Here is a 21,395-nt window from a genome sequence, read left to right as displayed (position 1 = left end):
CCCAACCAGTCCTTCCTCTTCGGGCCATTAATTTGATTCCAAATTAATATTGCTTTGATGCTGTTTGAAATACTACAGAGAAATGTGAAATAAGGGAATGATTCCTAGGTAATCATTCCTAGGTGGGTAGAGTTTTGTGGTGGGTACAGTTTTATAACTGTTTTGCTAAAGTACACAAGGAGATTGCCAACCTACGTTTCCAACATTGCGTACTAATCCCAAGTTTATTATTCTGACTCTTTTTAGGAAACCTGTGAGTCTATCCTCAACTGTGTATTGGAAGAGGTAAAGCAATGTCATGGACCACGGCAGCCAGACCGCAAGTTCTTTGGGTTCCGCCTACCTTCTGAGACACCTCCCCCCACCTCAGGAGCTACAGTGCCAGAAGTTGGATTGGTCATTGATGGGAAGACACTGAACGCCATTTTCCAGGGAAAGCTGGAGAAAACATTTCTGGAGTTGACTCAGTACTGCCGGTCTGTCCTGTGCTGCCGCTCCACCCCCCTCCAGAAGAAGATGATAGTCAAGCTGGTGCGAGACAAGTTGAGCGTCATGACCCTTTCCATAGGTACCCGTCATTCTGAGATGTGGGTGGCGGCTTGGCAAGGCTGATCCGGCAAGAGGCCTGGATCAGAGGTGGGGGATCAGGTATCAAAGTCAAGATGCTTAGGCTGAGGATCACTGTCTTAGAGGCAAAGAGTTCACAGTGACAATCAAGATGAAGGAGATGAAGCAGAAGCTAAGCAGCGTGGGAGAGTGAATCAAAGTTCTCAGGATTAGCAGGTCAGCTAAGGAGAAACAGGACTTAGATGGAGGACAAAGCCAAGAGGGACCTCAAATTCAGAACACCCAGGTAGCTCAATGACATACACTGAGCCAGTTCAATTCTGGGGCATAAACCATTTCCACTGCCCCTTCAGTACTTAACACATGGCATAATACTGAACCTCAGGTGTTTGTGCATTTGATATTCTGCTGAGTGTTGATGGCTGGTGGGGAGATTTTACAAACTGGACCTGTCCCATATTTAATTTTGTATATTCTTTCCTAAACAGAAGGCCCAGCACAAAGCATACATTCAATTAAGGGCTGGCTTGTTGGTTAATGAAGAATTCTTCATAGGAAACTACATTTTAATCATGGATGAGACAGATAAATGAAAATTGTACTTACTGCAAACCTTCCAGGAACAACCAAACGTGATTTACAAAAATCTTCATGATCTGGTCTCCATTAACCCTCCAGCCATCTTTCTCACCACAGCCACCTTCCTTCCTCTCCCCAATAGTCAGCACTCCACGTTCCAACCAAATGAAACTGCTTCCTGTTCTCCATGAGCTTTGTCCTATATGTCTCACTTCCAAGCCTTAGCACCAGCTGCTTCCTCTGTAAAACCCTCCTTCTTCTAACATTCCTTTTCTCTGGGAGCTCCCGCAGCACACAGCCTTCAAAACTCCAAAGTACTGTCATGCTTTCTATGGCCTGCTCAGGAGACCATTAGTTCTTTGTGTAGAGGGACAATGTCAGTCTTATTCACCATTTCATTCTACACTCAGCACATACCAAGAATACAGTAACGACTGCATTCATCTGTGGACATTCTTACAGATAGTTCCTGGTTCTCTTCCTCTATACAGACATGGGAAGAAGATATTTTCTTTCCTGGAATTCCAAATAAGAGGCTTATTATAGATTGTTTTTTTCTCCTGGTCTTCAGGTAAAAGCAGTTAAAAAAGGGGGGAGGGTGGGGAATGGAGATAGCTAGAATACAGGCAGCAGAGTTTTAAGGACTGCATTCTAATTTCATTCCCCTGAATTATCCTCTTCAAAACTTCAGACACACACGAGTCAATAGACCAGGATTAATTCCCTGAGGTAAGAGATTGACTTCACTCCTATAGCAACAGAAACAAAACCAACAGGGCGAGAAATAGCATGATTGTACACCTCTACTCCTACGGGTCTGCTAACAGAAGAGGTTAACGGGTGGATTTGTTCTGCCCTGGGGAAGATTAAAAGTATGCATTGCTCTGCTATCAAGAAAAAAATCATTATGAGAATCATGGCTACTTCTAATGACAAAATTTTTAAGATCAATCAATTTTGTTGCCAAATAATTAGAGGAAGAAAATTCTCTTCCCCCAATTCCGTATTTTCTACCATGTCTAGTAGAAATGTAGTTGCAGATTAGTATGAGAGCCTCCCGGTAAAAGAGGTGAGGTCAGGAGATGAAGGCAATACCGTCTACAAACCACGGTCCACAGGCGGAATCCAGCCCACTGCGTGTTTTTATAGGGATGCTGAGGATGGTTTTTATTTTTCTAAATGTAAGGACAGGTGTTCAGTTTTGCTACTTGGCTCACAAAGCCTAAAATATTTACCCTTTGGCCCTTTACAGAAAAAGTCTGCTCAACTCTAGCCTCAAAGATAAAGCGTTAGGAAGAGCCAGGTGTGTGGGGAAGGCCTCGCTGAAGAGAGCTGTGCCGTCCAAAACAGGTGCCACCCAGCTATCTGTGGCTATTTAAGTTTACAATCAAAATCGAATTTCACCAGCCACGTTTCAATAGTCAGAGCGGCTAGTGGGTTCCATATTGGACAGTAAAGACATAGGACTGCTCCATCAGTACAGAAAAATTTGGATGGGAACTCAGTGTGACTACGTGTAGCTCAACCAAACAATTAGTCAATCCCCGTTTTCTATATTCAGAAACTAAACTGAATGTCATCCCTGTCCGTGGACATCACTGACTATCTCTGATGATTTAGCTGTCCAAACAGCCCCGCTGCCTTGCTATGGTCAGTAGTTTATGTTAAACTGAGTTGGGGAAGGTGTTTGAGCCTCGGGATCAGATCTCAGTTCCAATTTTCCTGGGTCCCTTCACTAGTTGGATTACTCTGGCCGAGTCCTATATTGCTCACATTTTCCATTTGCTCCTCAGTAAACTCCATTATAGCATTTGTGAAAGCTTTTTGTGTAAACTGTAAAGCACTGCTCAAGCCTCACTTATTCACCATTGTATTCCCAATACCTAGCATTGTGCTTAGTATTTGTTGAATGATAAAGAAAAAGTAGGGCTTCTTGTTCAAAGAAGAAAAGACATCTCTCAAGCCAAAGACTGTAGCAATTGACTTTTCCTATAGCACTATCCAGAGCAATGTTAAAGGATTCAATTATATATAAATGGAACACTTTAGAACCACTGGTATAAAACCCTACTCAGGGTCCCACAGCAGTTGGACCAGGAATAAAGATACCTCATGACCTCTCTTCTTTCAGGTGATGGAGCAAATGACGTAAGCATGATTCAAGCTGCTGATATTGGGATTGGAATATCTGGACAGGAAGGCATGCAGGTACTGTTCCCTTAAACTGTCATTTTTCTTCCTTACTTTCCTCTATCCTTATTGGAGAGTGAAGGCATTCTTCTCAGTGTTAGGGGAAATTCTCCCTGAGAGCTTTGCAGAATTATCATCTGAAAGACAGGGGGCTTCCCATCTATACATACATAACACCCATCACCACCTCCCTGCAGCTCTGTCCTTCAAAACACAGGGAGACAAAAGGATGCCCGGCCTTTTACAGACAGCTGGTGATACCCGTATTCTAACGCCACATAGTACCCAACCATTCAGGGAAGTCTAAGCCTTCCTCTGATTCCATGCTTTCCTCCCTAGACCCTTCCCCGACATCCAAAGTTACAATGCCCTCCATGAGCAGTGCCAGAAATAAGGACACTTGAAAACGTTTCTTAATTGCCTTTTTAGTCTTGATGTCTAGATTGACCTATAAATTGCTTGGTACACTTCAATAGTGTACCTAACTTATTGAAAATCCAGCTTGGAACAAGCATACCAACTTGAGCTGCTAATGCTTCCTATTAAAACAGACCCTACGTGTGTCTTTGAACCATTAACAACTGTATTCCCACCACCAGTGCAGACAGTAGGCATTGTCTGAATTTGTTGGTGAAGGTGAAAAAACACTGCGACCTTTTGAGTACCTAGCTTATGCCGGCATTCTATTAGGCGCTTCAACATTTATGATCCCAATTAATTTTGACAATCACCAAAACCCTGTGTATTAGGGATTGTTACTCCATTTTTTCAGATGAGGAAACTGAGGCTGAGAGAGGTTAAACAGCCTGACCAAGATTCATACCAGGATCTATAACCAGGATTGTGCAAACCTCATCTTCTTAACAGTACTAGGAACTGTGTCTTGTTCTGAGTAATCCCAAGGGCAGAAGACACATTCCAGCTGAGAGTGGAGCGAATGGCCTGCCTCAGGTGGTGGCCAAAGGGGTTCAGAGGTTTAAAGATTACTTGCCCGGAAGCCCCTACTCTCTGGTTAATCACTGAATCCTTAGCATGGTGCCTGACATAGACTGGGCCACAATAAATGCTTATTGGATAAATGATGAAAGGCCAAAGGAGACCACTGGGCCCCTTTTGACCTCCGCTTAATGAAATCTCGTGAGGTTTGGATTTCCCGGAGGAAAGGGTGGGGTGTCAGAATCCAAAGAGCCCCATCATTTCAAAGGGCCTTTCAGACCCTACCAGCTGTGGCCCCAGAGCAAAGCACCGCCCTCAAGGGAGCCTCCTTGGTGCACTGGCAGCCATGGATGGACGCTGCTGCCTGTGTTCTGCCTCTCAGGCCGTCATGTCCAGCGACTTCGCCATCTCCCGCTTCAGGCACCTCCAGAAGCTGCTGCTCGTGCACGGCCACTGGTGTTACACGCGGCTGGCCAGGATGGTGGTGTACTACTTCTACAAGAACGTGGTGAGCAGCCTATGGGGACCCCACCCTGGGTCGTGGGAGTCAGCGGGGGACCAGCTCTGCCCAGTGGTAGACAGACAAAGCATCTCGGCATGAGGGAAGGAGTCAGGCGGACCCAGATTTCGAATCCCAACACTGCCCCTTACTAGCTCTGTGACCTTGGGCACGACAATGCACTTCTCTGGGCCTCAATTTCTTCCTTGATAAAATGGGACGAACGCCATCTATTTTGTGATGTCATTGTGAGGATTGGCGATCCCATATGAAAAGCACCTGGCACCTGGGAGGCAGCATGAGTAGTTACAAACATGGACTCTGGAGTCACACATATTTGGTTCAAGTTTAGGCTCCTGTATTTGTAATGGCCCCATACCCTAGTTCCGCCGTCTGTAAAATGGAGCTGGTAACAGTGCCTTTGTTATGTATTGCCTATGAAGATTAAATGAGAGCTCGTATAGAAAGTGATTGGCACGGAGTCATTGCCCTCATAAAGTTAGCCATTATTTTTTTTCATTGTGCCGCTATTGTTACTCTTAGAGGGACTTCATAGATGAGATTTATTTTCTGACTGCAAAGGAGGCGTTGAAGAACTAGTGTGACTTTTCTCTTAGATTCCCTCCCCAGAGAGCGCCACCCGAATGCAAGAGCCTATCCCTTGGGAGAATAAAGGTAAATGTTTAGGACAGAGTCTTTGGCTTCCACCTGAGACCCTACATATCGTTTCCCAACAGGGAGTTCATAGAGGTCAGGACACTGAAGGAAATTCCTATTGGCAAAAATGTTTAGAGGAGAAGGAGGTCATCTGGGTTTTAGTCTTGCCTGACTCTAGCACGCTGTGTGAACTTGGACAAGTCACTTAACCTCTCTGAGCCTTGGTCCTCTCATCAATAATATGAAGAGACTATAACTCTCTGTCCCTAGAACTATGATCAAGAGGCTTTAGTTTCAGAGCTCTGGAATGCACGTAGCACTATACAAACACAATCATGTGAAGATATTGTTTCTCCTAAAAAAATATGTTGATTTCTGTCTTGTGATGAGGGTCTAAAGCAGGCCCACACCAGCTGAGCTTTAAAACTGTCAGGGGCTCTTGTTTGAAAAGCCTTGATTAGCGGTAGGTATAGGAAGCAGTCAGTAGCATTGCTGTGCTGAGGGAGGAAACAAGGGCCTGGGCTTTTCATTATCGAGTTCAAGGACTTTTGATTTTTGAATAATCCCCAAAAGTCTCCAGATAGAACCCATTCCAATTTGCATAAGGAAAAAGGAAGGATTAAGACCAGAGTGATGGAAGAGAAACACATGAGCCAAGTGGCTGCTAAAAAGTATATTATTTTTCCTCTTGCCTCCCCCCCATTCTCCCAGTCCTGCTTTCAGGTGCTGTCAGTTATCCTCACTCAGGAGTGACCATTTCTGTGCAAATATATATATAGCATATATATATTGTGTGTGTGTGTGAGTATATGTGTATATATATACATATATACACATACATATACATATATACACACATACATATACATATATACACATACATATACATGCATGTATATGTATGTATATATGTGCGTATATGTATATACACACACAATATGTGTGTATATATATATATACACACATGTACATGTACATAGAAACAGCATGGCAAAAAATGTTAATTTGATACGCTGAATGGTAATATTTCAGCATGTTTATGCAAAGTCACTCGCTTTGACTTGAAATCATTCTCAGCATGAAAGACTATTAAAATTCAAAATGTCCCTGTTTATTTATTGATTTTTTTTTGGGGGGGGGGCTTCCAAAGGAATCATTCTTTTGCATAAGCACAACTTCTCTGCATTAAATTTGTGAAAAGGAAAGGAAACATTTTCAGCCAGCCATGCTTTCAAAGCCTAAATGATATTTATTTCCAGCCCAATGCCATGCTCAGAATTGTGACACTAACGCCGCATTATCTTCCTATTGCAATTAGAGGGTGGAGAACTATGACTTCCACGTTCGAAACCAATGTCAGAGGGCATGAAAACCCTGCCTGCTCTGAAATGTGAGCGATGAATTCATTACTGCACTGGGAGCTTCTTGGGAGGCCAAGCAGGTGCCCAATCCCAGCGACGCCACCCCCGGGTTCAGTATATTCTCTCCAAGGTGGCAAGTCTCCAGCCAGGCAGAGGAAGTGGAAATAAGTAACAGGGCCTCGGAGGAGGAAAGCACTCCTTCATGTTAACACTCCAGCATGAGTGTGAGGAGAACAGAACCACACGAATGGTTGTTCAAATCATCGCTGACCATCTACTGTGTCAGGGGCATTCCCAGGCACTAGCTATACAGACAGAGGCGGTCCCTGCGCTTAGGAGGCTTACAGCCTACATTGGGGGTTCAGCAAACGTACTCCGCAAAGGGCCAGAGAACAAATGTTGTCAGCTTTGGGGGCCATCCAGCCTCTGTCGCACCTACTCAGCTCCTCTGTGGCGACAGGAAAGCAGGTATAGACAAGATGCAAATGAATTGATGTGGCTGTGTCCCAGTACTCACGGCTGGCGTGGGCCTGCAGGATGTAGATTGTCATCCCCTGGTCTCACTAAATCTTGCTTCTCAAACTATGGGCTTTGGACAGGCAGCATTAGCGTCACCTGGGCACTTGTTACCCCAGACTTGCTAACCCAGAATCTGCATTTTTTAAATAAAATCCCCATGGTTCCTGTGAGTCTTAAAGATTAACAAACGCTAGCATAGAGGAAAAGAAATTAATTTTAAAACTATCTCCCTAGGGGGAAGGCAGGGTGCTATGGACCTATCGTCAGGAGACTCCTAACGTAATCAACAAAGAGGAAAATAACGTTTCACTTATCACATGAAAGATGATAGAGGTAGCTGAGTTAGCCCATTTCCCTACCAAGGAGAGGCTTGACAACCTGAGTCCTTATAGGAAATGTTTCAGGCAGTTTATAATTTTATAGCATGGTATTTAATTCCAAAAAAGAAGTGTAACTTACAGTAAAAATATGAACGGCAGTAGGGATGCTGTAAAAGAAATACAAGCGTATAGAGCAGGAACCACAGAAAGGAGAGTTAATTGCACCAGGACCCTGGGATAAGACGCTAAGTATTAAATGTCTGGTTCAAGCAAGCAAAGCAGTTCTCCAGGAAAGAAACTCTCCCTTTGCTCTAAATTCAGAGATCAATTTGTCAAGCAAACTTTAAAAAAAGGCCACACAGAAACCTTCAGGAACTTGTCTTCCATGGCATTTTTGTAGGAAATGAAAATTAACTTCCATAGGCTCACCCTTTTCTTCTAACGAGCCTTAATAAAAATCAATATGAAGTCATAATTCAGTAAGGACCTCTCTACGGGAAACCGGGCCAAAGATATTCAAGCGCATAGCATTTTATTGCTTCATCTAGGGCTCAGTGTGTGGTGTAGGGCAAGGCGCTCAGGAAATGATCGTTCTCCAACTCCCAGCTCACCAGAGTTCTCCATGCCACCCTGAGTTCTGTACTTTTGCCTTGGTACTTAGTCCTGCCTGGCACTGTTTGGCAAAGCATTACCAACAGTGACATCCACCACCATCTGTAGAGACCCTACCATGTAGCAGACACTGTACTAAGAACTTTATATAGACATGGATAAGCAGGAGAGTAAGTGGAGTATAGCGGTTCAGAGCATCTGTGTTAGAGCCAGACTGGGTTCCCATCCCAGCCCGGCTCTTCTACGTGATAACACTGTGGTCCTAAGTCACTTACTTATGCTGTCTCTCATCTGTAAAGTGGGGCTACTGCCCAACTCACAGGGTTATTGTGTGTGTAAATGAGTTAAGATGTATGAGATGCTCAGAACAGTACCCCGTGCGTAGGAAATGCTTAATTTGTCCAGATTCAACTAGATGATGGGACAATGACAATAGCAGGTGCTAACAGCCTTGTGGGAACAGATCTCTTTCAGAGCCAGGAAACTTCCCACTAGTCATCTGGGGAGAAAAGCCAAAGGATGGAGGTCCTTGGCTGGAAGAATCTCAGTCAGCATTGTTACTGCATAACCCAAAGATGGGCCGGAGAAGGCTCGTGGTGGTAGAAGAACTTTGGAAAGTCAGGTGCTCGTTGTACCACTTTCTGGCTCTGAACTTGGGCAAGGGGTAACAAAGTATCTTAGAGCCTCAGATTCCTGTCTGTAGAGGGGGACTAGTAATATTGTTAACATATAACATATTAATGTAATAAATATAATAGAATTACATTATGAATAATAATAATCTTGCAAGGTTGTTGGGACCAATTATAATGTATATCCCATACCTGGCACAAATAGAAGCTCAAATAACAATTATTGGTGTTAATAATAGTCATAATAGTAACAGGTTGTTATTATTACAAGGAGAACGCCTCTTCAAAGTAGTAACACTGGCCTAGCAGTTAGGGAATGAGAATTCTAGCTTGAACACAAACTTGCTGAATGGCGTTTAACTATACCCTTCACCTCGTGTGCCTCAACCACACAGAGTGGAGACGTTCTAGTCCTAACGCTAGGACCAGCTGCTTACGTGACTTTGGTCAAGTCACCAAACCACACCACTGTACGGTAAACAGTAATAATGACCCAGCCCATCTCAGGTGGGGCAGTCTTGAGTGGGAAATTGCTTTAGAAAGCATGAAAAACCAGTTAGGCAGAAGACGTTCTTATTCACCCTTCTGAGTTACATGACCGTTATGTAAGTACGAGATAAACCTTCTCGTAAGGTCATCTTCCCGCCCCTGGTCCAGTCTTCCCATCATCCCTTCCTCGGGGACATCTCTTTCTCTTATCACACTACTACTAATAACTGCAGCCTTTCAGAATCATATGCCATAGTCTGTGTACCACCATTCCCATTTGAGAGATGGCAAGATGATGTTCAGAAAGGTTAAGCAATTTGCTCAAGGTCACACAGCTGGTAAGCAACACCCTGGAGAGTGAAAACAAGTCCTCTCTGCCTCCAAAACCTGTGCCCTTAACCACCATAGTATACTTATTCTAACAAGGTCCCAAAGAACGTTTAATAGCAGTAGTAGTAACTATTACCAACGTTAGTGGTAAATAGCATCAAGAGCTGCTGCTCTAAGGAGTCGACTTATCTCCAATCCTTACCACACTTCATATACCACAAATGAGGAAACTGAAGCTCCAAGTCAGCGTGGTGACAGGTAAGAGGCTCAGCAGCAGCTGGTGGCAGCTGGCTGCCTGTGGGTCCCCACTCTCAAGGCCATACTCTCTGCCTGCAGTGCTATGTCAACCTGCTGTTCTGGTACCAGTTCCTGTGCGGGTTTTCTGGCTCCACCATGATCGACTACTGGCAGATGATATTCTTCAATCTCTTCTTCACCTCCTTGCCTCCTCTCGTCTTTGGCATCCTCGATAAGGACATCTCTGCGGAAACACTGCTGACATTGCCTGAGCTGTACAAGAGCGGCCAGAACTCCGAGGTCAGGGGCTCGGGCGGGCAGAGGGAGCTGGCCTTGTCTTCTCCCTGGTCGCCACCTCCTCCCTGGAGGTGTCGGAGAACAAGCACTGCGCTGGGGGTCAGGAGCCCTGTGTTCTCGTCACTCCTCTGCCACTTACACTCTGTGACCAAGTAATTTTTCTCCCCATCCATGGCCCGTTTCTCATTTGCTGTTGGGAATGATAGGCCACACCAGTGAGTGTTTTTCCTTTTAGTGATTTCTTAATTATGTCACCTGTTAGTATGGGCCTGCACTAGTCGAAGGGGGAGAGGGCCTGCGGAAAGACCACCCCCCATTAGCCAGCTCTGCTCTCCAGGCCTTCAACAGAAATCCCTAGACTTGGTTTAGGAACCCCTGGGATGAAAAGCTAGTTTAGGGTGAAACATTTATAAATGAGGTCTTCTGCCTCACGTCAGGGAAGGCAAACCTTGGAACTCAAGGTTACACACAGTCTAGAATTTGGTGGTATCAAGTAGACTACGAGAGGCTTGAGAAGCCACCAGGTTGGTTTCTTAGAAGACCCAGAGGTGACACTGGTGCCTGAATGATTTAGAGAAGTCAGACAGCGGGTACTCCAGGCAGCCAGATTGGCCCAGACACAGGCCAGGAGGTTGGATGCAGGAGACAGAGAGGGAACCTGCGTGCCTCGAGGAGGATCTCTGGGAAAAGGGACATCCAAATGCCTGAGAGTTCCTTTGCGCCTGGGGGAAAGGAGAGCAAAGGCAGATGTGGTGTTTGAGAGCTGGTGATGTTCTGTGGACAGCCAACAAAGAGCCAGGCCCAGCTTAACCCAAAGACGGGAGAACACAGCAACCCCAGGACTTCAGGCAAGGGAGACATGGTGACAGTACACATACGTCCTGGGCCCTTTTAATTGCCTCCTTCCCACAGGCATGCTGGCTGCATAATGTATTCCCTGAGTATCTAACATTAAATGAAGTTAATGTAGCAAACTAAATGGTTTCTCTTTTCCCAGGGAAGGCACGAAATAAGAAGGCTCGTCTCCAAAACCATTGAGCTCTTTCTCTTGGCAACCTGTGATCCCGGTCTGTGACTGAGATCCTTTCAAATGCCATTTAGAAACCTTAGAATCTCTAAAGTTACCAAGTTTATTAATATTTTTATTAAAGCATGTTTCGTTTTGTTTTTTAATTTTTGTTCCCATCCTCTCACCTCCTCCCCTTTGACAACCATCAGCTTGTTGTCTATATCTATGGGTCTGTTTTGTTTAGTCATTTAGGTTGTTTTTTTTTCAGATTCCTCTTATAAGTGAGATCATATGGTATTTGTCTTTCTCTGACTTATTTCACTTAGCATAATACCCTAAGTCCATCCATGTTGTCACAAGTGGCAAGATTTCATTTTTTATGGCTGAATAGTATTCCATTGTATATATGTACATCTTCTTTATCCAGTCATCTATCAACTTAGGTTGCTTCCATATCTTGGTGATTCTAAATAATGCTGCAATGGACATAGGGGTGCACATAGTTTTTTAAATTACTGTTTTGGATTTCTTCAGATAAATATTCAGAAATGGAGTTACTGGGTCATGAGTTACTGGGTCATGTGGTAGTTCTAGTTTAAATTTTTTGAGGAAACTTCGTACTGTTTTCCATAGTGGCTGCACCAGTTTGCCATCACCCCAGCAGTGTGTGAGGGTTCCCTCTCCTCCACGTTCTCACCAACACTTATTTGTTGATTTATTGATGTGGTTTTAATTTGCATTTCCCCGATGACTGATCACATTGGACATCTTTTCATGTCTGTTGGCCATCTCGATGCCCTCTTGAGAGAAATGTCTATTCAGGTCCTCTGCTCATTTTTTCAGTTGGATTGGTTTTTGGGTTTTTTTTGTTTTTTTTTGGTTTTAAGTTATACGAGTTATTTATAAATTTTGGATACCAGCCCCTTTTTGGATGTATCATTTGCAAATAGCTTCTCCCATTCAGTAGGTTGTATTTCCATTTTGTTGATGGTTTCCTTCACTGTACAAAACCTTTTTAGTTTGATGTAGTCCGTTTGTTTATTTTTTCTTTTGTTTCCCATGCTCAAGGAGATATATCCAAAAAGATACTGCTAAGAGCAATGTCAGAGAGTTTACTGCCTATATTTTCTTCTATGAGTTTTATGGTTTCAGGTCTAACATTTCAGTCTTTAATCCATTTTTAGTTTCTTTTTGTACCAAGTTTAAATAATGAACTTAGATAATAATTAATGATGAGCACTTACTAGGTAATAAAACACAATCACATTTAGGCTTTTTGAAGCCCAAGGAGATAATTGGAGGTGTTTTCACTCACTTTTGGTGGAAGGAGAGTTAATTCTCAAAGCAGTTTAGTGACTTTCACAGGTCACACAGTTAGTGGCAGAGCTGGGACTTGATTTCAGGTCTGTCACCTCCAGGTCCATGCAAAAAGAACAGTGTTAATTCTTGATTTTGGTGGTGGTGACTGTTGATGTATTCTTTCTCGGCAGTGCTATAACCTGTTGACTTTCTGGGTTTCCATGGTGGATGCATTTTACCAGAGCCTCATCTGTTTCTTTATCCCTTACCTGGTAAGTCATGTAGTCCATTCTAACCACACAAGTCGCAGGGTGGAACTGGTCCTATTTATATGAAATCCTAGACTAATAGTGTCTTTCTGTGTACTTCACACCAGAAGCTCCAAACAAGTGGCAGGCAGACTACATCCAACCCAGAATATTTGAAAAGTCAGAATGCTTTACCCAAACGTTTTAATTTCTGCCAGCTTTTGAAAACTTGAAAGCTAACATTACAATGTGGATTATTTTTCCCTGATGGCAAACATCCCGAGTTAGCTCACACCCCTGCTTAGATGGGGTGCATAGTCTCCAGTGTACCATAGTCCCCACCACCCCCTTTTGTCTTATACCTGGCCTTCTTTACTCATGTACTGTTTCCTGCTTGTGCACTGAAGGTATTCACATTTACAACCCTAGATTTATATTTAGATTTGTGCTTCCAAGGTCAAGGCAGCAAGTCTAATAATAAGGAATACTACATTATCTGCAATAAAAGCACGACTGTAAATAAAAAGAATGCCAACCCCATTTCCATCTGGTTCCCCAGTTTAGAGTGAGAATTTAGAAAGTGAAGGACATCTGTATTCCTCCTGGATAAGGAACCAGGATGTGGGGTCATTGCTGCTGGAACGCTTAGTGTCCAGCAGAGTAATGTCTACCCAGCCTCTGGGCTCACATCCTTTTGCAGTTAGCAACAAGCTGGGGGTCAAGGAAGTGGGCATTTTGTGCTTTGTTTGAATTTCCTGGCTTACAATACCCTCCCTGGCCATGCCTCTGTCTTTCCTGCTCAATCTTTTGCTCCCGTGTGTGTTTAACAGACCTAGTCCATCTAGGACTATGTGCAGTTCTCCAACCCACCGTGTTCAACCTCAGGTCTGGCCTTTCGCTGGATTGCTCTTCTCCCTTCTCTTCAAGAGATTAACTCCTCTTATTACGGTCTAAGCTGATACAGCCCCTCTCCTGCACTCCCAAAGTATCTTGTATCTGGCTCCATTATAGCATTTACCCCCTTAAATCGTATGGAATTTCCCCACCAACTAGACTGTCAACTCTTTGAAGGTGGAGACAGACAGAAGTATCTTTAGCAATTGGCATCATGCCTGGGGGGGTGCTCAATAAAGTATTTGTTCATTCCAAACGTTCTGGAATTCCCATCATGGCTTCCTGTGAAAATGTGTCGCTAAATAATTTAGCCCGTCAATTCACGCCTCACCTTGTCTATTCTGTGGGTCAGTTCCACACAGATGACAGCTGGGTATCTTCTCCCCATTCTTCCCAGCCCCCCGCCCCTCACTGATACTTTATAATCACCATGTCAAAGCCAAGGCCTTGAGTCCATGGGTAGGTCTGCAGTGCCTATTTGTTTCTCCTCTGCAGACCTACAAGGACTCTGATATCGATGTCTTCACCTTTGGGACATCCATCAACACCATCTCCCTCGCCACCATCCTCTTGCACCAGGCAATGGAAATGAAGACCTGGGTAAGTGCCCCTTTGGCTTAAAATTTGTGTTCCTGTTTGTTGACCACGTTCAGATTTCTGAGTTGTTTTACTTTATACATCATTGATCCAGTTGATAAATACATACTCCGCTCCTACCTGTGTCCCTCCTCTACAGGGATGACAGGGGTATAGAAGATAAAATTGCTGGCGTCAACTCGCTTATCATCTAGCCAGGATGATGAAACCAACACATATGAAACAGATTCCTAATCTTTCACCCTGAAATGTAAGGGGGAGCATACCTCCCTCATAGCTATTAATAATTATCAATTAGTTGCAAAAATAGAAATTAATTAAAAAATTCAGGAGTGTTTTCAGAAACAAGGAGAATATTAGACTGACCATACTTGACCATGCTATGAGGGAGGTATGTTCCCCTTAAATTTCAGGGTAAAAGATTAGAAATCTGCTTCCGTGTAACCACATCTCAAGCCCAAATATCTCATTTTAGTATCTGAAAAGGAAACGCCAACTATCTAATTAGGTTCTTCTAATCAATAATTATAAAAACAAAGACCTTAAAATTATATGCCAGCTACCTAGCTACATGAGTTTAAGTATGATATTAACTTCTCAGAACGCTTAGTGTCCAGCAGAGTTTTTGTTTTGTTTTTATTGAGATATAACTGACATACAGCACTGTGTAAGTTTAAGGTGTACCGCATAATGACTTGACATATATATTGCAATGGTGGATGTTAACTAAACTTATTGTGGTCATTTTGATTTTATATATGTGTGTGTGTGTGTGTGTGTGTGTATATATATATATATATATATATATATATATATATAATGGATATATATATATATACATGAATGAAAACTATATATCTATATATATTTTTTTTCATTCCCTTTTTACAGATAAAGAAATAGATACAATAAGGTTAAGAAAGTTGCCCCAAGTAGTTCAATATAAGCCAGTTGAAACCCGGGCAGTTTGACTCTTGAGCTTTTAACCACTGTGCTAATAGTGTGAGGAAATAAGATTCGATGATGTGAGAGACGACTTTATAGAAAGATTAGTCCTTAGCCAAGCTGAAATGGCTCTTTCTGAAAAACGTACATATTAAAAATTTAGAGAACTGCCCCAAGTTGGCTCAATGTGTTCCCTGCATTCTCCAGGGGAACTTCCTCTCCATCACAAGCAAGACCAGACCCTGCTAGACAGTGGCTACCCAGGGCAACTTTCATATCACACAGTTCCCATTTTGAAATGCCCCTCTGCTCCAATTCGTGCCAGTGACAGACAGAACAAAGTGATAAAACCAAAAAGGCATAGCCAAGCTTAAGTACTTGATAAATTTCTCCAAGAAACCCCAGAAGAGGCTGCAACACTCTAGGGAGGGAGAGGTAGTGGACAGGCTCAAATTACAGGCTTTCTGGGAGCCAGGACAGGAAGCAGACCATGGCAGTGGGGAGTGTGGCCCCTGTGGGGGAAGCCCCGTTCACTGCGGGGTCCTGGGCTCCAGAAAACAAGCTGAAACAATAAAAGATGACGAGCATTTGGAGTTAGTTTTATGAGAAGCAGTGAGGAAGGGAGACAATAGCAAAGGTGGAACTTTCATACTAGGAACCAAGCCAAGCTAAGGAAACTTTTAGAACTCTTGAAATTGAAAAGTTGTCACTGAAATTAAAAATGTAATTTGTGGGATTCACTCTAGATTGGACACTGAAGAAGAGTAAGTGGCCAGATGGAAAGGTAGTATTGGGAACTCATCCAGAATGCTGCACAAATTGGCAGAAGTAATTAAGAGGAATGGTAGCTTGAGTGGGTATCCCCAGCACTCACATCATAGGCGTCATCGAAGAAGAAAAATGAGAGACAGCATGGTAGGGAAGCAATATTTGAAGAGAAAATCATTAAGAATAAAAACGAATCAAAATAAATCTGTTTGTGTTACCTGGATGTATCATAGTAAAAGTGTACAGTGTAAAAGACAGAGACAAATGGAAGGTCTACCACAGACTATGGACAAGTTCCTTGAAAAGGAACAGCAGTTGAACTGACAAACAACAGAAGCTAGAAAACAATCGAGTAATTATCTTCAAAGACCTGAGAGAAATAACAGAAACAGCCACACTATCATCACTTAAGTCTAGGGCCAAACAAATGACATTTTCAGATAAATACAGTTTATGAGGTTTATCATCCATAGACCCTCACTAAAAGAAGGACCGTAATGCTGCAAGGATATACAGGCTACAACTGTAAGAAATATGCTGATGAGGAAAACACGTGTATTAAAAATTTACCAACTGCCCCAAGTAGGCTCAGTGTGTTCCTTGGTTTCTGTTCAATGGGTAATTTATGCTAAAGCTTTCATTAAGGACAGGAAGAAACTAGAAATACACGTGTACCTGTAAATTTTTCCATAAACATCTACATTCATTTAGTACCTTAAAATCTTAAGGTTAACCATAAAGGAATGGAAAGAAATAAAAGATACAGGAAACTATCCATTCTGTAAGATGTGGGGAAGATGAAAAAAGGTAAGAATAAAGAAAATGAAGGCACACACACACACAAAAAAAATAATAATAATAAGATCTTCAAATAAATCCAAATATATTAGTGCTCAAAAATGTAAATGCCTTATTCACCTATTAAAAGCAAAAATTTTCAGATGGAATTTTTTTATCCAGCAAATATAAGGAGAAATGGACAAACTCACAATTATAGTATGAGATTTTTACTCTCATACTATAAGAAACAAATATAGATCAAATAGACAGGGGAAAAAGGATACAGAAGCTTAGAATTAATATACTTGATTTACTATAGTTAGATCTATAAAATCCTGCTCCAAACATGCATCTATTCAAACACACAGACCATTCATCAACAATTAAAAAGACCAAATTCTGAATCACAAAGGAATTTGAAAGAATCAGTATCATAAAGACCGTCTTCTCTGACAACATTTAGGTTAAAAACAAGCAATAAAAAGACAGCCAAATGAACCCAACATGCTTGGAAATTTCAAAATGCACTGCTAAATAATTCATGAGGTCAAGAGCAAATTATGGTGGAAACTATAGTTGTGGCTGAATGATTATAAAAATACATATACAAATTTGTGAGATGCACCTAATTTTATTATTAAAAACAAAGAGATAAGAAATCGACTTGAGGTACTTAAAAACTTACCATGTAAACCTAAAGAAAGCAGAAAATGAGAAAAATAAATAAATAAAGACAACAATAGAAATAATAAGACCAAAATTGAGCTTCTCAAAAATCTAATGAGGGGCCAGCCCGGTGGCTCAGGCGGTTGGAGCTCCATGCTCCTAACTCCGAAGGCTGCAGGTTCGATTCTGACAAGGTTGCCAGTTCAACTCCTCAGTCCCACAAGGGATGGTGGGCTCCACCCCTGACACCTTGAGTTGAGCTGCTGCTGAGCTCCCCGATGGCTCAGTTTGTTGGAGCGCGTCCTCTCAACCACAAGGTTGGCTGGTTCGACTCCCGCAAGGGATGGTGGGCTGTGCCCCTTACAACTAGCAACGGCAACTGGACCTGGAGCTGAGCTGCGCCCTCCACAACTAAGACTGAAAGGACAATAGCTTGAAGCTGAACGGCACCCTCCACAACTAAGATTAAACGGACTTGACTTGGAAAAAAGTCCTGGAAGTACACACTGTTCCCCAATAAAGTCCTGTTCCCCTTCCCCAATAAAATCTTTAAAAAAAAAAAGAAAACTAATGAAAACTAACATCTGGCAAAACCAATCCAGGAGAAGACACAAAAACACCACAGAAACAATAGTACGAATGAAAAAGACTAATTATAATCAATTTTTTAAAATATTTTAAAAATATAAACCAAGTTGATATTTTTTTTAATGTAAAATTTACCAAAACATAGTCAAGATCATTCAGCAAACTCTATAAACCAATCACCATTAAATGAATTGAATTGGTAATCCTGTCCCCAAATTCATTATGCCCAGAGGATTATAAAGGTGAATTTAACCAAACTCATAAGGGACAGATAATCTTGATTTTACACCAACTTTTTCACAGATGAGAAAAATAGGAAAGATAGGTAATTCGTTTTTTATGCCTAGAACAGCCCTGATATCAAAATTGGCATGGACAGTTCAAGGAAAGAAAATTATAGACCAATCTCACTAAATGAACATAGAAATAAAAATGCTAAGTAAATTATTGGCAAAGCAACTCAGCAGTGTGTTAAAGACAATAAAAGCCAACCAAGGAGCTTTTATACCCTGTCAGTAGACTGTAAAGTGATACCTCCACTCTGGAGAGCAATCTGAAAACAGCTAGAGGAGTTCAAGTGTTCATATGCTATGACACAATTCCACTTCTAAGTATGCACCCTAGAAATACTCTTACATGTGTATGTACGGAGGCACGTACAAGGATGTTTACGTATACCACTGTTCTTAATAGAAAAAAATAATGATAATTGGAAAGAGCCTAAATGTTCATCAACAGGAAAATAGATTGTGGCATATGTATATAATAAAACAGTGAAAATGAATAAACTAGAGCCATTTCTATCAACATAGATAAAACCCCCGAAGCATACTGTCTAGTTTAAAAAGTTACAGGGGAAAGATGTACATGATAAAGTATAAAAGCATCCATAAACATAGCTACATAAACATGTATAAAATACGATAAGAATGATGAACACTGGATTCATGTTCAATATTAAAAAGAAAGCATTTGCAAGGGATACATGGGTGCTTTAAACGTATCTGTAAGACTTAATCTTTTAATAAAAATCTGAGGCAAATATTACATAAGGTTACATTTGATAAAGCTGGATTTGGGTACATGAGGTTTATTGTCTGTGTGCCTGAAATATTTAATAATAAATTGCATTTTTTAAAAACTAGCCTAGATAGTTCCCAAAAGGAAGTCTGCCCTCTATGATCCTCTTAACCATTGTGGGTTTTTTTAACCTTTCAAAATGCTCTGCAAAATATAATTAGTCCTTGATTGGATTTTAAATGGGTGATAAGACTAAAGATTCTGTATCTTCTGACTGATCCCTCAGCCCACTTTCTCAAAGCACTGAATCCATCTGCTTCGAAAGAGGGACCCTGTTCCTTTCACTCACCATTCAGCATTAATGAATGCACCTGATGCAGCTCTAGATCAGGTATCCCCAGAGTTACCGGTGATTTCTGGTGCTCTTGAGAAAGGACTCAATTACTAGAATTGTTATGAAAAATGTATTTCTTTTTTGAAGGTGCTTGAAGCATGGGGAGAGTCGGTTTCTTCCCTTGGTAGAAATCTACCATGAATTTTAATGGCTGTGTCAGTTTTCACAGTCCCCACTAAAACAATTGGAGAAAATTAGCTAACTGCTTTCTTCTGTAATAGGGGCTGGATTATCCATATCACCCCACCCACTGAAAACAACTGAAAATAATAGATAATTTTTTAAAAAATCACCACCTTAAATGCATAAAAGAGCTGACAGGATAATAAAAACAAAAACCTCTGGGAAAAGGGGATTCTAGAGACAAAAATAGCCTCTGTTTCCTTGAAGCTGTTTGCAATCCCTCACAAAAAAACACCCTGAACTTTTTGTCAGTCTTGACCAAGCAAAAATTTCAGAAATCAAAACCCAAGCACCCACGGTGGGAGTCTAATAACAGACCACATTAAATTAGGATCCCCAAAGGCTAGAGCTTAAGGATAAGGGGACACGCAAAAATGGATGTGCCTGTGCGCCCTCCCCAGCAGGGACTGCATATTATTCCCACTGTGCTGAGCAGGGCAGGGAGAACCCGTGTAAACGGCCTCCTGGGAAATGAACATGGGCTGACCTCATAACAGATTTGCAGCGCAGGCTCATACCACCTGGGTGAGCCACACACTAGAGAAAAGGGTCTCATCCTAAATCTCAAATCGTCCCTATTAACTTTTCAAGGGCAATAAGCATCACATATTCAAAAATAACCAAGCTCTCAAGGAAACAAGAACTCATTAGTGAGAATCAAAAAAAAAAAAAAAAAAAATTCACAACAAATATTTCAAGTTACAGAAAAGCTGTTTACTGTGTTTCAAAAAATAAAAAATAAGCTTTAAAATATCTAGAGACTGGTAAGTTATATAAAACAAACTAGCAGACTGGAAAAGAGACCAAAAACAAAAAAAACAAAAACAAAAACTGAGAAATAAAAAAAACAACTATAATTTGTCTCAGTGGCTGGCTTAACAGCAAATTAGATACAGCTGAAAGGGAAAATTAATGAACTGCTCAAAAGAAATTATCCAAAATATAAAACAGAGGAAAAGTAATAAATATATAAAATATAGAGTAGTATCTTAAAATGTCTGACATACGTTTGATCACTTTCAGGAGGAAATGAGAGAAAAAATGAGACAAAGGGAATATTTTAAAAGATAAGCAAGTGACTTGAGAACTTTGCAGAAGTAATGAAATACATCAATCCACAGTTTCAAGGTCAGCAAAGCCCAAGCAAAATAAAAAGAAATCCACACTTATCCTAAGGAAACTAGAACACTAAAGACAAAAGTCATAAAAGCAGTTAGGGTATACGAGATCAAGGCCAACAAAACAGATGAAGTATTGCTAACTTCTCAGTAGTGACAATGGAATCCAGAAGACAATGGGGTGGTATTCTAAATATGCCGAAAGAAAATAACTGCCAAATAAGAACCCTATATCGATCAAAAATATTTTCCAAGAATGAGAATGAAATAAAGCATCAGAGAATAGATCACCAGCAAACTCCCACTAAAAGTAATTCTAACGGATGTACCTAAAGCAAAAGGAAAGAAATTTCAGATGGAAGTTCCAAGAGGCAAGAAGGAATTAAGGCATCGAAAGTGGTAAACATCTAAGTAAATCTTAATGAATATTGACAGTATTAAACTATAATAATGACATGTGCTTTAAAAAGATGATAGAATTAAAATAAACAGTAGCAATAAGATGTCAGGAGGGAGGTAAATAGAGTAAAGTAGTCAAAAGCCCTTGTACACTTCAGGAGGAGGGAATAGTAGTTACAAACATTAGACTGTGGTAAGTTAAGATCACTTAATATCATTTATTGAATAATCACTGAAAAAACAGCAATGGAGAGTGTAAATT

General features: G+C 41.4%; 1 protein-coding gene across 1 annotated transcript in view; it reads left to right on the top strand.

Moving 5' to 3' along the window:
• The window catches only part of ATP10B (ATPase phospholipid transporting 10B (putative)), a 203,633-nt gene that overhangs the window by 174,839 nt on the left and 7,399 nt on the right, over positions 1–21,395 (top strand). The window contains exons 17-22 of the mRNA XM_033096782.1: positions 247–568; positions 3,278–3,354; positions 4,655–4,780; positions 10,028–10,228; positions 12,725–12,805; positions 14,171–14,275. Coding sequence (XP_032952673.1) covers positions 247–568; positions 3,278–3,354; positions 4,655–4,780; positions 10,028–10,228; positions 12,725–12,805; positions 14,171–14,275 — 912 coding nt within the window. The remainder of the gene's footprint in view (positions 1–246; positions 569–3,277; positions 3,355–4,654; positions 4,781–10,027; positions 10,229–12,724; positions 12,806–14,170; positions 14,276–21,395) is intronic.

The sequence above is a fragment of the Rhinolophus ferrumequinum genome, chromosome 24 (genome assembly GCF_004115265.2).
Source record: "Rhinolophus ferrumequinum isolate MPI-CBG mRhiFer1 chromosome 24, mRhiFer1_v1.p, whole genome shotgun sequence".
NCBI classification, from domain to species: Eukaryota; Metazoa; Chordata; class Mammalia; order Chiroptera; family Rhinolophidae; genus Rhinolophus; species Rhinolophus ferrumequinum.
This window is presented reverse-complemented; position numbering and strand designations above follow the sequence as displayed.